This window comes from Strigops habroptila, unplaced genomic scaffold, assembly GCF_004027225.2.
Source record: "Strigops habroptila isolate Jane unplaced genomic scaffold, bStrHab1.2.pri NW_022045634.1_ctg1, whole genome shotgun sequence".
In the NCBI taxonomy this organism is placed as follows: Eukaryota; Metazoa; Chordata; class Aves; order Psittaciformes; family Psittacidae; genus Strigops; species Strigops habroptila.
Genome location: NW_022651110.1, coordinates 350,569 through 367,032, shown reverse-complemented (window position 1 = coordinate 367,032; position 16,464 = coordinate 350,569). Strand labels below are relative to the sequence as shown.

Genomic DNA, 16,464 nt, shown 5'->3' with positions numbered 1-16,464 from the left:
ACCGGGCACCGGTGAGGCCAACCCCTCATTGCACCGAGTTGTATGGAACCGGACCCTATATGGAACCAACCACTCATGGCACCGACTCCGTATGGAACCAACCCCTCATTGCACCGACCCCTATGGAACTGGACCCTCATTGCACTGACCCCTCATGGCACCGACCCCTATGGAACCAATCCCTATAGCACTGACCCCTATGGAACCGACCCCTCATGGCACTGGCCGCTATGGAACCAACCCCTCAATCTCGTATGGAACCGACCCCATATGGAACTGAACCCTAATTGCACTGACCTCATACGGAACCGACCCCTCATTGCACTGACCCCGAATGGAACCGACCCCTCATGGCACCAACCCCTCATTGCACCGACCCCTATGGAACTGATCCCATATGGCACCGACCCCTCATTGCACTGACCCCATATGGAACCGACCCCTATGGAACTGACCCCTATGGAACTGACCCCTCATGGCACGGACCCCTCATTGCACCGACCCCTATGGAACCGACCCCTCATTGCACCAACCCCCTATGGCACCGCTCTGACCCCGCCCCTTTCCCTCTGGCCCCGCCCATTCCCCCTCAGTCCCCGCCCCGTTCCCTCTGGCCCCGCCCCTTTCCCCTGCCCCCTCCCTCCGCGCCCCCCCCCTCCCCGTTCCCCCCCCCCCCGCGCTCCCCCATTGGCTGCCCCCTCCTCTCTCCACGTGACTCTCCCTCTCCCCCCCCCATCCCCTCTCTCTCCCCCCCCCCCCCGCCCGGCCCCGCCCCCCGCGCTGCAGTCTCGCGCCTCCCGCTCTCCCGCGCGCGCAGCGCCCCCCCCTCCTCCTCCTCCTCCTCCTCCCCCTTCCCCCCCCTCCCTTTGCCCCCCCCCTCCCCCCCCCCCATCTTTTATCTTTTCCCTTCCTCAGGTCCCGGTTCCGGGTCCCGGCCCCCGGTCCGGGCCCCGCCGACACGGACCCGGAGCGGCTCCATCGTTACAGCGAGCCCCGGTACCGGCACCGCGGGGGGGGGGGGGTGGTTTGAAGCGGGGGGGGGGGTGTAACGGGACGGGCGCGCGCGGCGGAGACCCGGCCCCTTTCCCCCCCCCCCCCCTCCTCCTCCCATTGTGCTGAGGAGACAAGATGGCGGCGGGCGGCCGCGGGGCCGGGGGTGAGCGTGGGGAGCCGGGGGGGGGGGCACCGCACACGCCGCTTCTCCGCCGCACCGGGGGGGTCGGTTGTGGTGTATGTGAGGGAGGGGTCTCGCCGTGATATCCCCCCCCCCCTCCCCTCTTCGTTTCCCGCCGCCGCCGCCGCTTTGTTCTCGCAAATGGCGGCAGCGCTGGGGGGGAGGGGGGGGGAGCGGGGCCGGGGGGGCCCTTTTGGGGGTCTCAGGGTGCTGGGGGGGGGGCACACACACACACACATGGACCCCCCCCTTTTCGGAGCGGCCCAAATGCGCACCCCGAGGTAGGCCCAGCCCCCCCCACCTCCTTGTCCCGTTCCATTCGGTGTGGAAAAGGGGTTGATAATCGCGATAATCGCGATAGGAGCGATGCTCCCCCCCCCCCCCAAATTGCCCCCCTCCATTCGGTTTGCGGATGGTGTAAAAAGGGATTGATAATCGCGATAATAGCGATGGTGGCGATGCCCCCCCTCCGCGTGGTCCCGTTCGGGTTGTGGATGGTGTGATAAAGGGGTCGATAATCGCGATAAGCGCGATGCCCCCCCCACACACACACACTCCGGGGCTTTTGTTCGCTGCGAGCCGGGAGGGGAGCGGGGTCCTTCCCGCGTCCCATCCAGCCGGGAAGCCCCCGGCTCGTTCCCGCTCCCGGCGCTTCCCGGGGTGCCCGTCCCTCCCCTCAGCCGGGGGCAGCTCCGAGCCTTCCCTTCCCGTGCTGTCGCCTCGTCCCGGCCCCAACAAGTGTCCGGGGGGGTTGTTCCGTCCATCCCAGCACTCGGATCGGGCGGGAAGGCGGGGAGCACGGGGGGAACGCCACATTCCACCCTTTTCCTTGTGTTCCAACACGGAGAGCGGGCTCAGGGATGGATCTGTGGAGCCTCTCCATGGGGTTAACCTGGCTTTAACGTGTTCCGTGGCTCTTTCCCCCCCGCCCCCTGCTCCAAGAGGCGCGGATCCTGCTCAGCTCCCGGGTTCTCCCTGGAAACGAGCTTCAGGGATCTCGGGAAGAGCACACGTTGGGATCGCGGGAGCTGGGTTCCCGGCTCCCGTGGTGGGTTCTGCCTGTGGAGACCGGAGCGCGATCCATCCCTTCCCTCTTGCGGAGGAAAGGAAGGGAGCTTTGAGGAGACATGGAGCGTGCAGGTCTCCGTGGCAGGGGGTTGGGAAGCATCCCACTAGTGGTGGATCCATACGGGAACAATTCCTCCTGGGATGGTTTAGTCACCATTCAGCCCAGGTTTGGAACAGACCAAAGTCCTCCTGTGAGTAAACCCTTCCCAGGTTGGGATCGGAGGCATTGAGGAACACTGCGGCCTCAAGGAAAAGACCATTCCCATTTCCCAGCATTCCTCAGAGGGGCATTATTCCAGTATCTTGGATACCTACGGGTGTACGTGTGGTTTGGGTCACCTCTAAGGTGGAAGATTCCATCTTCTTTCCAAGCTTTCCATAGCAGTGACCGTCATGGCCAGCCCGGGGGCCAAAGCAAAGCCTCAGAGGTCTCATTTTGAGGGAACCTCATTCCAAACGGAAGGATTGGGAATGGTGGGAGTCGATGCTGAGCACTGGGATCACCGGTTCGGTGCCTGTGTGCTGGGGGAATGGAGTGAAACTGGTGGTGGAGGCAGATGATGCTGATCTTCATCCATCCGCAGCTCCTGGCGCTTTTGCCTCTCTTGTGGTAAAGGCTTCGAAGCGGAGCTTTGGGAATTCCGGGAGTTCCCGGGAATGCGAGGGGCTGGGATCCCCCTTTGCAGCTGCAGGGAGAGGGAAACCACGACCTTTGTGGTCAAACTAATGGGTCCCGTTGTCACCCAGCCCCAGGAGATCAGCTCCTGCCTTAGAGCCCAGCGGGGCTTTGGCGCTGCTCCATCTCCCTTCTAACCCCCATTCCCATTCCTCATTCCAGGGGGTGAGGAGGGGGCCCTGGGGAGAAAACAGAGCAATCCCGATCCCATTTGGGATCGGTTATCCAGGGAAGCACCGACTGGATTCGCTGTCAACGTCCCCTTGTTGTGCAGGAAGGGGCTGTTGTCACCTTTGCTGCGGGGCTGGCGTGCACACTGCCTGCAGGGGAACACGAGCAGGAGCTTGGGAAAACCCACTTTGGATGGGAAAACCTCTTGGGAATGAGGAGCTAAACGGGAAGGAAAGGGCAGGTGGAGCAGCGGGAGCTGCTGGGTGGCTGTAGCCTTACTGCAGCACCAGGAGGAGGAGGCTGGGCTCGGGCTGATGGGTTCCTGTTACCATTCAGGCTCCCGGTGCCAGGCTGCGCCGGCTTCCCAACATTCCCTAAACCACCTTCCTGTTGCTTCCAGATTACGGGAAATTGGGGTCCTGGTGCTGCCTTTTCAGTGGAAGAGTCTAAACGAGCCCATTTGGAACGCTCGGAGGGACGTTCCGAAGCCAAAATGGTAAGAGTGGAGCGGGGAGGTTTGCGATGAAGATTTCCCAACCTTTTTCCAATCATTCCCGAATCCCTTCCCAGCGCCCCATGCGGATCTTCGTCAACGACGACCGCCACGTGATGGCCAAGCACTCGGCCGTGTACCCGACGCAGGAGGAGCTGGAGGCCGTGCAGAACATGGTGTCCCACACGGAGCGGGCGCTCAAAGCCGTCTCCGACTGGATCGACGAGCAGGAAAAAGTGAGCGGGGAGCAGCCCGAGCCGGAGTCCATGGAGACGGCGGCCGAGGAGGAGAACAAGGAAGGGGGGTAAGGAACATGGGGGGCGCAGCCTCGGCAGGGCCACGGGGGGAGCTCATGGCACCTTCTTCCATGGATGAGTGAAAATCCACTGGTTGAAGGCAGAAAAGGTGGTTTCCCTCCTTGTGGAACGAAGAGGAATCGAGGCCCCCATTCCCAGTGAACCCCTCAGTGGGGATCCTGCGTGATCCTTATGGATCTCTCCCCCCAGCTTGCGTTTAGGAGCGTTGTGCTTCCCAGTGAGTTCTTGCCATGCCATAACCATTCCCGGGTATCCGCAGGGACCAGAAAGCCACGGAGCAGCTGACCAGGACCCTGCGGGGAGTGATGCGCGTCGGGCTGGTGGCCAAAGGCCTCTTGCTGAAAGGGGACTTGGATCTGGAGCTAGTTCTGCTCTGCAAAGATAAACCCACCACGGATCTCCTGGAGAAAGTAGCCGAGAACCTCGGAGTCCAGCTTGCTGTGAGTGTGCCGGGTCGTGGAGAGGGTTGGAAAGACACTGGTGGCGCTGGGCTGGACACTGGGCTGTGCTGGGAAGGGAATCTTCATGGCCGTGGATTGTGGAATGGTTTGGGAAGGGACCTTAAAGCTCCCCCAGCTCCAACCCCCTGCCCCGGGCAGGGCCACCTTCCACTAGAGCAGGTTGCTCCAAGCCCCTGTGTCCATCCTGGCTGTGGATGGGTCAGTCCTTCCAGGGCTCAATCCGGTTTGTGCTGGGATTGCCCTAACTCAGGGGCAGAACCTGGCCCATGGCCTTGTTGAGCTCCATGAGGTTCGCATGGTCCCACCTCTCCAGCCTGCCCAGGTCCCTCTGGATGTAGCATTACCTTGGAATTCCCTGGTTAACCTTCCCTTCAGTAGCTGCACCTCTCTTCCGGGGCCTTGCTGTGCGATGGAGGTGGTGGTGGGAGGGCGCTGGCTAAGAGCCTCCATCCCCTCGGTTGAGAGCCTCTATCCCCTTGAGTAAGAGCCTCCATCCTCTTGAGTGAGAGCCTCCATTCCCTTGAGTGAGAGCCTCCATTCCCTTGAGTAAGAGCCTCCATTCCCTTGAGTAAGAGCCTCCGTCCCCTTGAGTAAGAACCTCCGTCCCCTTGAGTAAGAGCCTCCATCCCCTCGGTTGAGAGCCTCCATCCCCTTGAGTAAGAGCCTCCATCCTCTTGGGTGAGAGCCTCCATCCCCTCGGTTGAGAGCCTCCATCCCCTCAGTTGAGAGCCTTCATCCCCTTGAGTAAGAGCCTCCATCCTCTTGAGTAAGAGCCTCCATCCCCTTGAGTAAGAGCCTCCATCCCCTCGAGTAAGAACCTCCGTCCCCTCGAGTAAGAGCCTCTATCCCCTCATTTGAGAGCCTCCATCCCCTTGGTTGAGAGCCTCCATCCCCTTGAGTAAGAGCCTCCATCCCCTCGACTAAGAACCTCCATCCCCTTGAGTAAGAGCCTCCATCCCCTCGACTAAGAGCCTCCATCCCCTCGCAGGCTATTACTGAAGACAAGTACGAGATAATCCAGTCTGTCGGCGACGCCGCCATCGTCATCAAGAACACGAAGGAGCCGCCGCTGACCCTGACCATCCACCTGACGTCGCCGGTGGTCAGGGAGGAGCTGGAGAAGCAGCTCGCCGGAGGTAGGGCGCTGCCGGCGCCGCACGCTCCCGGTGCCACCGCGCCGCTGGAGCTCTGCCGCTTCAGCCCAAGCGGCGCCACTTCTGGAGGGGTGAACTCCACGTTCCCGCCAGGGAATGCGCTTCCGAAGCCCAGCGGCACCTTCCAGGCGGGATTTTCCTCCTTTCCTTTGAGTTTTAGCCTTTCTTTTCCCCCCTTACTTTGGGCCTTTAGTTCTCTTTAAGCGTTCATCTGGCGGTAGTCTCGCTGCGTACCCAGCCGTTAGCGGCCTCCACAGTGACATAAAGACCTAAACCAGCTCCGTTTAAGAACCAAACATGAACAAAACACCTCGAAGGCTTCTTGTTAAATGAGTTGCATGTACCTGGACTTGGGTGTTCCGCCACGGTTTGTGTTGCAGCAAGAACGAGGGGTGCTCTGGGCCCGCGCCGCCGGCTGGGGGATCAGCTGGAGGCCGGAGCAAGCCATGCAGAGTTTTGGATAAAGTTAGCTTCCCTGTCCGCTCTCCCAATTCCCTTTGGAATGGCGAGTCCCAGCCGGGGTTTGTGTGCTGCTGGAGCACGGTGTGTGCATTAGCCTTATCTAAAACCCTGGCCTTCGGCAGCGTTGCGCTTCCTCCAAACGGTGTCTCCCAGTTTTGCTGCAGCACAGACCGGGGGAAGGTGTCGTTGTGCTCCATGACTTGTCTTTGGTTTTGATTTCTGACCTCGTCTGCCAAAGCCTTCTAGTTTGTCCGTTTTAGGGACGCTGGACCTTTGACCAACAGGACGCTCTCTGTCACGGGCGGGGGCCGGGGCAGCCGAGCCTCACGGGCGGAGGGGTCCCCTCGATCCTCGCACAGCCCCTTTCCCCCCCCCCCCAGCCCCAAAACAACGCTCTGGATGCAGAGCGGGGGCTCCTTGGAAATTCCCCCTCCATTGCCCATTACGCTCCCACTTCATTGAGCCATGAAGGATCTCTTCCCCGCTCGCAGTGAGCCCCCCGCTCCTCCTCGCAGCCTCTCCCCTGCTCTCCGAGCTTCGCCCCGCTCTGCAGCTTTAACGCGGGAGCGGAGCCGTCCTCCCAAGTGCAGGATCTGACCGAGGATCTAGATGAGGATCTAAACCAGGATCCTTTGGGAGCCCCAACTGCCCGTTAGGAGCTGCCTCGTCCCCTCCCCGCCTGACAGAACCCCCTTGGTCAAACTGTGCCTTGTCTTCTTATTCCATCCACGACTAGAAACGCTATCAGTCACCGACTCCCCGGACGTTCTGGACAGGCAGAAATGCCTTGCTGCCTTGGCGTCACTGCGGCACGCCAAGTGGTTCCAGGTTTGCATTTTGTTCTTATATTTGTCTTTAAGTAGCGAGTTTGTAAAGTCTTAAGGGGCTAACTCTTGTGTTTTTCTTTTTCTTTCTTCCTTTTATATATAATACTTTAACCTCAGATGGTAGTTAGAGGCGCTGAACGCGGCGCCTGGCGCCGGGGCAGTTGCTAAAGAAGCACTTGAGCGAGTTAAACGTTCGGAAGGAACCTTTGTTTAAAGAGTAGCTGCTGCTTTGTGTTAAGAGTAATGTCACTTTGTCACCTCGCACACGACAGTTGCCATTTCTAGTAAGGTCCCCCCTGGCAAAGCAGCACCACACGAGTGAATGTCTGCGCCGGCGCCGCGCCGGAGCCTTCACTCAGCGTGCTTCTGCCTCTGCTTCCGCCTCCAGGCCAGGGCGAACGGGCTCAAGTCGTGTGTCATCGTGATCCGAGTGCTGCGAGACCTGTGCACGCGGGTTCCTACCTGGGCTCCGCTCAGGGGCTGGGTGAGTCCCCCGGGATGGAGCCGCGTCCGCGCGGGTTCGCTCCCACTGCAGCCCCCGGGGCTGCGCGTCCCCCCGCGCCACCTACAGCTTGGGCTGCAGCACGGGGACTTACAGCTTCGTGTGTATTGGTCTGTACACGGAGGGAGAGCTTGATGTCTGTTGATTTATATGTGTAATTACAGATTGATACGTGTTGATTGACGTATCTATAGTTACGGGTTTATACTGATTGGTTTCTGTATGGAGTTAGAATCATTGAATCTCAGACTGGTTTGGGTTGAAGCTCCTCCAGCTCCAACCCCCTGCCACGGGCAGGGACACCTTCCACTAGAGCAGGTTGCTCCGAGTCCAACCTGGCCTTGAACACTGCCGGGGATGGGGCAGCCACAGCTTCTCCAACCTAGAGATTGAGATATACCTGTACCCCTATATATATATTGATGTATTATAGGAAGGTTTGGGTTGGAAGGGACCTTAAAGATGATCCAGCTCCGATATATATAGCGCGGACAATGTTTCTGCCCCTAAGCTGTGCATCCAGTGTGGATAGCCTGAGTTGTTCTACCGACTCCCAACCTCTCCGGTGTAAATCACTTCGTGGTTGGCGAGTTCCAAGCGGTTCCTGGCCCAAAAGCCGCCACCGTTGCTCCTCACCCCTTCTCCAAACTGTCTTTTCAGCCTCTGGAGCTGCTGTGTGAGAAATCCATCGGCACCGCCAACAGGCCGATGGGAGCCGGCGAGGCCCTGCGGAGGGTTCTGGAATGCCTCGCCTCGGGAATCGTCATGCCAGGTTAGGTGCTTCTCTGCATTTCCATTTCAAAGCGGAGCCGAAGCGCAGCGCGGTGGCCTTTAGCGCTTGAGCAATCCCTCCTCCTCCGGGCGGGCAGCTTAGATGGGGAGCTCAGCAAGCCCCCCCGGGTGCTGCGGCACCTCGCCCGTCACGGAGGGCACGGAGCCATCACCTCGAACCCCCCCTGCCCCGTAGAGAGGTGCCAGCTTCTACGAGCGTGACCTTTGGTTCCTTAAGTGGTGGTGAAGCAGCTCCACTGCGACCTGTGCGTGGTAAATAGCCCAGGCGAGAGCCACAATGTTGGACGTTGGATGGATCGTGTCGGTCCGTGTTCTTGGAGTGTTGATTGATGCCAAGGGAATACTTAGTTTAGTTTCTTTAGAAACACCAGGATAATTCTCTGCATATCTTCCTTGTTTCCTGCCTTCAGATGGTTCTGGTATTTATGATCCTTGTGAAAAAGAAGCCACTGATGCTATTGGGCATCTAGACAGACAACAAAGGGAAGATATCACACAGAGTGCTCAGGTATAGTTTTGACTACAGATGTTACACAAACTTACTCAGTTCAACTGACTCTGAACTCCCCCGTTGGCTCACGGTAGAGTCGCTCTTAACACTCGTCATCTCTAGTGGAGTAAAAGAACTGACGAGTGGGTCCCACGCCGCTGAGGTATTTGTAGCTTGGCCAACCAGAAGCAAAGTCTCAGGTTTTAAATAGTGACTTGGACCATGACCCGCCTTTCGGGTCCAAAACCTACCCAAATCCAGCGAGTCCTATTTAAACTGATGAGGATTTCGGTGTAGGGGTGGGTAGAATGTTCTGTGCAGGGAACAGAGACCAGCGCCGCCGCCTGCGCCTCCCAGTAACACACCTTTCCTCTTTCCAGCACGCTCTGAGGCTTGCTGCTTTTGGCCAACTGCACAAAGTCTTGGGGATGGACCCTCTCCCTTCCAAAATGCCCAAGAAACCAAAGAACGAGAACCCCATTGACTACACTGGTAGGTCCCTGCCCCATCAACCCCACCGCGAGCGGCGTGGCCGAGGCTCCGGCTGGAATTCTGAAGGGGGGGTTTATTCCCATCGCCACAGTCCAGATTCCTCCCAGCACCACGTACGCTGTGACCCCGCTGAAGCGCCCCATGGAGGAGGATGGAGAGGAGAAATCTCCCAGCAAAAAGAAAAAGAAGATTCAGAAAAAAGGTATTGAGCTAACGAGAGGTAGGTGCAAAGGGCTGCCCGGGGCGGGTGCTGTGGAGCTGGGGCGGGGGGGGGGGCACGTTGGGAAGGGCTCTTCCAGCCTTGGGCTGGGGTGAAGCTGGAAACGGGGGCTCCGGGCGTGTGGGTTTGGGAAGTGAGACCTTAACGCTGTCAGGTTCAAGGTGAAACTCTCACTCGGGGGGGGAAATAGGGAGCAGAACGTGCGTGAGATCGGTGGTTGGTGTGGGTGAAAGAGGTGCCAGACACCCACAAACTGCCCTGTTTTCTCTCTGCTCAGAGGAGAAACTGGAACCTCCGCAGGCCATGAACGCGCTGATGAAACTGAACCAGCTCAAACCCGGCCTCCAGTACAAGCTGGTCTCTCAGACCGGCCCCGTTCATGCTCCAATCTTTACAATGTCCGTGGAAATCGATGGCAGCACGTTTGAGGCATCGGGCCCTTCCAAAAAGACAGCCAAGCTGCACGTGGCCGTGAAGGTGAGACCCTGGGTGAGGAAGGGGATCGGTGGCGGTGACAGTCGTGGTGAGACCCAGGGTGAGGAACGTCAGCTCCAGCAGAGCGGCGTGGCCTGCCACGGGGGACGCCTGGCGCCCAAACCGAGCCCATCCAAGGGCTCTGGGGCGTTCAGCACGCCCCGGGCCTCGCCGTGACCTCCTCTCCAACCCCTTGCCCAGGTATTGCAAGACATGGGGCTGCCCACCGGCGTGGAGGGCAAAGAGGCCGGGAAGGGAGATGAATCAGCTGAAGAGAGCGAACAGAAACCAGTGGTGGTTGCTCCTCCTCCCGTTGTGGAAACAGTCTCGACGCCCGCGGCCGCGTCTCCTCCTTCCGATCAGACCCCGGAGGTGAGCGCAGCCGGGATGCTCCAATCCCTTGGGATGAGGGTGTGGGGCATCACTGGAAGTGCCTTTTGCTCTGAACCTGGTGAGCCAGGTTTTCAGGAGGGCAGAACTTCGGGCGAGCTTATTCCAAGCTCCTCGAGGGACCGGAGTTTTAGGACAAGGGGTAATAGGTTCAAACTGAAACAGGGGAAGTTTAGGTTGGAGATAAGGAAGGAGTTCCTTCCTGTGAGGGTGCTGAGGCGCTGGAATGGGTTGCCCAAGGAGGCTGGGAATGCTCCATCCCTGGCAGGGTTTGAGGCCAGGTTGATGGAGCCCTGGGTGACGTGGTTCAGTGCGAGGTGTCCCTGCCCATGGCAGGGGGGCTGGAACCGGATGGTCTGAAGGTCCTTTCCAAGCCAACCCATTCTATGATAGTTCCCAAGTTGTTGGAATCGACTTTGTCCTGTTGGGAGGACAAAGGCTCATCCCAGCTTCTCCCCTTGCAGAATGTGAAGCAGCAGGGACCAATCCTGACCAAGCACGGCAAGAACCCGGTGATGGAGCTCAACGAGAAGCGGCGCGGGCTGAAGTACGAGCTCATCTCAGAAACGGGTGGCAGCCACGACAAGCGCTTCGTCATGGAGGTGAGGTGGCCCCCGGGGGCCTGTCGCTTCATCAGGGAATGGTTTGGGTTGGAAAGGACCTTCTGAGGATCGTCTGGTGGGCCGGGAATCATGGAATCCCAGACCGGTTTGGGTCGAAGCTCCACGTTCCGCCCCATCAGCTCACTCAAAGCCTCGTCCAACCTTTGAGCACTCCCAGCCTCTGCCGTTGCCCGTAATGTGGTTCAGTTGGCCAAGAGGCAGCTCCTGCTCCTGCCCTTCAATGGTTTCCTCCCTTTCCAAGGTGGAGGTGGACGGGCAGAAGTTCCAAGGAGCCGGTTCCAATAAGAAGGTGGCGAAAGCCTACGCCGCGCTGGCCGCCCTGGAGAAGTTGTTCCCCGATGCTCCCGTGGCCATCGAGCAGAACAAGAAGAAAAGAGCCCCCGTGCCCACGAGAGGGGGGCCCAAGTTCGCCGTGAAGGTCAGTGCACCCGTGGTGCAGAACCGGGTGGTGCCAGCTCCTGCTCCGGGCCTTTGATCCCTTTCTGGGACGGGAAAGGCTTTAAGGGCTGGAGGGGAAGCGGGATCTCCGAGAGCTGGTTGGGTTTGGCAGCACAAACACCATCAGCTCGGGCAGAAAGCGGCCTCGGTTCCCTTCCCGTGGCTCCCATCCCCATCGCTGTTGGCTCAGTCCCTCCTCTTCGGGCCGTGGAGCTGCCGCCATCCCTTTGGAAGGTCGCTTTTCCCTTGGGAAGCCCTGCTAACCCGTGTGTGTGTGTGTGTCCTCCCTGCAGCAGCACAACCCCGGGTTCGGAATGGGAGGCCCCATGCACAACGAGGTGCCGCCGCCACCCAACATGCGCGGCCGCGGGCGAGGCGGCAACATCCGCGGCCGGGGGAGAGGCCGGGGGGGCTTCGGTGGCAACCACGGCGGGTACATGAACGCAGGTGAGGCACCGGCAACCGCCCGACCCCCGGTGGCATTCCAGGGAATCCCAGCCTGGTTTGGGTGGGAAGGGACCATAAAGCTCATCCAGTTCCCTGCCCCGGGCAGGGACACCTTCCACTAGAGCGGGTTGCTCCAAGCCCCCGTGTCCAACCTGGCCTTGATGGGATGGGGCAGCCAAACCTTCTCCCTTCAACCAGACCAGCGTCCCACCATCCTTGTCTCTGGAATGTCGTGCTCTCTTTGTGGTCATTGAGTGCTTGGGGTTGGAAGGGACCTAAAAGCTCCTCCAGCTCCAACCCCTGCCCTGGGCAGGGCCACCTTCCACTAGAGCAGGTTGCTCCAAGCCCCTGTGTCCAACTGCCAGGGATGGGGCAATCCTTGGGGCTTTTCCATCCTTGGGATTGCCCCAACCCGGGGGCAGGACCTTGCCCTTGGCCTTGTTGAGCTCCAGGAGCTTCATTCCCACTTCTCCAGCCTATTTCCTCCCGTGTCCCAGCAAACACAAAGCCTTTCCCCACTTCCTTGCCTCCTGTTTGACCCCTGTCTCCTGCCGCAGGGGCCGGCTACGGGAGCTACGGCTACGGAGGAGGCAACTCGGCCACCGCCGGCTACAGTAAGTGCCTTTTGCTCTTCACCCCGCGCGGCCCCCGCTGCCCCCCTTCCCAAACTGGGAATATTTTACGTTTCTCTGCTTCGAAGCCACGCGAAGCTCTCGGCCACGCTTTGGAACGGGCTTATTTTTTCTTTTCCCGATTGGATGCAGGGGGAAGGAGCCTTCGCCGGGGGGGGACAGGAGCAGAGGAATCTAAAACGGGCCCGGCGGCGGCGCGGCGCCTTCGGCCCTCGCGAGCCCCCTCTAATTCTTTGTTCTCTGCTCTGTCTCCCCCTTTTGTAGGTGCCTTTTTCACAGACTCCTACGGCTCTCATGACTTTGGGTCTGCCTAAAGCATCACACCCCCAAAAAACAGCTTTTTACTCCAATTTGCTCCGACTCCAAAGGCCCAAAGGGCCGGAGGCGCGGCCGGGCCTTGGCTGGGCTGCTCCGGCGCCGCTCGCACGCTCGGAGCCGCCACAACTTGAGCCGCTTGGTGTGGTTTTGCTTGGGATTTGCCTTTGAACGTTCCAATGCACACACTGGGGGGATCCGGGGGGGTTTTGGTGCGCTTGGTGTGGCTTTTCCAAGCCAGCTCCCTTCGGCAGCGTGGCTGAAAGGCCCGTCCTTGCTTTTTATGGGAAGCATTCCGTGGTTTCTCCCTTTTGTCTTAATTCCCAGTTGGGTTTGTATCAGATTTGAGCCTTTTCCTGGTTCCCAGCCCTCGGGCCCGTGCCTCGGGTGGTCGGGAAGCTGGCGCGGGTTACCCTGCAATCCTGTAGCGCGCTGGCGGCCGGACACGGAGGGGTTGGGAGCATCCAGCGGGATTGTAACCGTGCTTCCCATCCTGATCCAATAAACATCCGGGCATCAGGGCCTGGCCTGAACGTGTCGGTGACTTTGGCAAAGGAGCCCTTTGTGAACGCCAACAGGAGCGTTTGGAGCCAAGCGCCCTCCAAGCACCTAATCCCGGAGAACTCAATGTCACCGGGATCGGGAATGGCCGGGACAGAGCTCCGAGCGCTCGGGCCTTTGCTCCTCGAAGCCCCAGGTTCCAGCAGTGGGATTAGGTGCCGGGCTGTGCTCTGCGCCTTGGGTTAACCCGCTGGTTCCAGGAGAACCTCGGAGCTCCACAAAGCAGGAAGGTCCGAGGTGTGGGATAACACCGGTTCCTCCAAGGGAGCGGATGCTCTGCTCAGCTCCTGCCCTTGCACTGGCTGGATTTAGTTCTTGGCTTGGCTTTGACGTGGGGACCTTCATAAACAGCCTCCAAACTTCATCACTAAGTAGGAAGTGTTGGTCCAAAGGGGAAGATCCCGATCTCTGGGCTCCCGGCACGTGCAGCTTGGATTGACGTGGTGCTGGTTGTAACCCCGGGCTCCGGAGGTGCTCCTGGAACCAGGCACACGAGGGACAGGGACGGGACACGTTGCCCAGCACCGCGGTGCTCTTGGCTGGAGAGAAGAGCCTCGTTGCAGCACAACCACGTGGGGAAGAGGGAAAACCATCGTGGTGTCCCACGGGACGCAGCCGGGAAGGGACGGAACGATCCCGAAAGGAAAAGCCAGCGGGGTTCATCCTGGTGCTCCTGCAGGAAGGTTTCACTGCGCCAACCTCGCCCTCCCGAGGGGCAGCTCCAGCCCAGCGGGGGCACCGGGGGTGTCGCTTCCACTCTGGTGCCTTCTACCCCTTGGAGGGAGCACGTTGGGTCTCCAACGTCAAGAGCGACTCCAGCCACCCCAACGTGGAGAACTCCCCATGCTCAGCCTGGGAACACCCCACTGCAGGGCTTCGGCTGCACAATTCCCCATGGGATAACCCCAGGCTGTGGCCTGGAGCGCTGGGAGCTGCTCGAGGGACTTTGGGAAGCGTGGATCCCGCGGGGACCTCGACACCGTTCCCCGTTATGGGAATGAGCTCCCTCCTGCTTCCCACCTCTCCCGCCGGATGCGCCTCCGGGGGGGTTTGAACCCCACGGTTTAAGCGGTGGAGGAACCACCGGAGCCGCTGCTCCGCGCCTCAGGCTTGGCCCTCCCCGTGGTGGGGCGGCCCCCTCCCGGCATTCCCAGCCTTTGGAGCCTTCCCGTGGTGCCGGTTCCCCCCCCCCGGTGCCCCCCGGCGCTGACGCTGTTCTCTCTGTTTAGGCCAGTTCTACAGCAACGGCGGCCACTCCAACTCGGGGAGCGGCGGCGGCGGCGGCTCCTCCTCCGGGTACGGCTCCTACTACCAGGGAGGCGACAACTACAACTCGCCGGTGCCGCCGAAGCACGGCGGGAAGAAGCAGCAGCACGGGGGGCAGCAGAAACCCTCCTACGGCTCCGGGTACCAGTCCCACCAGGGCCAGCAGCAGCAATCCTACAACCAGAACCAATATGGCAACTACGGCCCGCCGCAGGGCAAGCAGAAGGGCTACAACCACGGGCAAGGCAACTACTCGTCCTACTCCAACTCCTACAACTCGCCCGGCGGCGGAGGCTCCGATTATAACTACGAGAGCAAATTCAGTGAGTGCTGGGGGGCGGAACCAGTAGAGAATGGGGCAAGAGCTGCTCCGTACGGGAATAGCCGTTCGGGGGCTCCGTGGGGATGGGATTTGGGGATGGTTTGAGAGCAGAGGAGGGAGATCCAGGCTGGATCTACCAGGGAAGGGTGGGAATGCTCTTCCAGGGGTGCCAGCAGGGGCTGCCCAGGGTGGGGTGGTGGGTGCCCCGTGCCTGGGAGCGCTCCAGCCGGGCTCTGAGTGACCTGTGTGGGGCGAAGGGGTCCCCCAGGAGCTTTGAGGCTCCTCTTGCCCAAACATCCCGTGATTCCATGAGCTTAGAGGGCTCCGGGTGCTTTGGATTTAGTTGGACGATGCCCACAAGCGGTGGGGGCCGATGGCGGGATGTCCCAGGCGCTGCTTCCTCACCCCCAGAGCAGACAGAGCCCCCCCTTCGGTGCTCACCACGCTCCCCCTTCCCTCCCCGCCAGGTTACGGCAACAGCGGCCGCGGGGGGAACAACTACTCGGGCGGCGCTTCCTACAACACGGGCTCGCACGGCGGCTACGGGGGGGGCTCGGGGGGCGGAGGCTCCTCGTACCAAGGTAAGCAAGGTCAGTACCACGGCATTCCCGGGGTGTTTCCCACCTCCAACGCAGCCTCACGGCGCTGGGGGGGGGGGACACGGATCGGTGCCGGAGCTCGGCCCCGCGGTGACCGAGCATCCTTGTCCTTCCAGGCGGATATTCCTCACAATCCAACTACAACTCCCCCGGCTCAGGCCAAAATTACAGCGGCCCCCCCAGCTCCTACCAGGCCTCCCAAGGCGGCTACGGCAGGAACGACCACAGCATGAGTTACCAGTACAGATAGAGCCGTGGGGCCGCGCCGGGCTCCGCTTCCTCCCGCCCTCCCGAAGAGTCGTTTTCTCACCTCCCGGAAAGAGGGAAAAGCCCCTTTTTGCCCCCGTTTCATGTTGCAGTGCTCCTTGTGCTCCCGCCACCGAGGGTCCGGTACCTGGGATTCCGTTCTTAGCTGTCCTCCGGGCCTCGCTGTATTGAATGGGTTGTTAGTTGCCATTTACCATTTTGTCTCAATAGGGATTATTATTATTATTATTATTAATTATTATTATTATTGGGGGTTGGTTTTTTTTTGGGGGGGGGGGGGGGGGTTTATTTTTTGTTGTCCTTGAGTTCATCCAAGCCCAGTATCCCTTTTATCCCATTGGAAAAGGTGGCCCCGGCTCTGAGCACACGAGGGATGTGTCACCGTCACCCGCCGGCGCTTCTGTGCAGTGAGTTCCAGCAGCTTCTTCTGTATTTTAAGGCTTTAGTGTTTCAGTTTTATAAGTGAAGGTTTTCTTGGGGGGGTGGGGGGGGGGGGAACCAGGGGGAAGGAAGTGGGGAGGGGAGGGGGGGTCCATCTGCCCGCATCCCGCGGGAAGCACGCCTGGAGTAAGCTGAATGTAGATGAATAAACACCCACAACCCGACGCCGGCGGCCCCCAGCGTCTCGTTCCGTGTCCCCCCCAACCCACCTCCCCCTGTTGGGAATGTGCCTCATTGAATGACCTTAAACTCTTGGCTTTGAGACTAAACCCCCCCCCCTGGCTGGACAGAGGGGCTGGCGGGAGCCTCGGGAAGCCCAAATGCCCCCCTTTGCCAGGCGGGAAGCGCGGAGCCGGGGTGGGGGGTGCCAAGGAAGGACCCCGGAACCCG

At 60.3% G+C, this 16,464-nt stretch overlaps 1 protein-coding gene across 14 annotated transcripts; it reads left to right on the top strand.

Moving 5' to 3' along the window:
- Window positions 1–770: 770 nt before the first annotated feature.
- ILF3 (interleukin enhancer binding factor 3) lies at window positions 771–16,238 on the top strand. Of its 14 annotated transcripts, none has more exons than XM_030475283.1 (20): window positions 771–996; window positions 3,490–3,585; window positions 3,660–3,886; window positions 4,159–4,339; window positions 5,349–5,496; window positions 6,713–6,804; window positions 7,192–7,287; window positions 7,966–8,077; window positions 8,508–8,605; window positions 8,968–9,079; window positions 9,171–9,281; window positions 9,577–9,776; window positions 9,975–10,145; window positions 10,628–10,765; window positions 11,028–11,204; window positions 11,521–11,671; window positions 12,229–12,285; window positions 14,409–14,768; window positions 15,235–15,348; window positions 15,483–16,238. In XM_030475283.1, exons 2-20 carry the CDS (start codon window positions 3,583–3,585, stop codon window positions 15,614–15,616), a joined length of 2,682 nt encoding a protein of 893 aa, XP_030331143.1. In that variant the 5' UTR covers window positions 771–996; window positions 3,490–3,582; the 3' UTR covers window positions 15,617–16,238. The 14 variants fall into 14 exon arrangements, with proteins under 14 accessions (XP_030331143.1, XP_030331135.1, XP_030331136.1 ...); XM_030475275.1 differs by having other exon boundaries at window positions 15,235–15,357; XM_030475276.1 differs by having other exon boundaries at window positions 11,518–11,671.
- The last annotated feature ends 226 nt before the right edge of the window (window positions 16,239–16,464 follow it).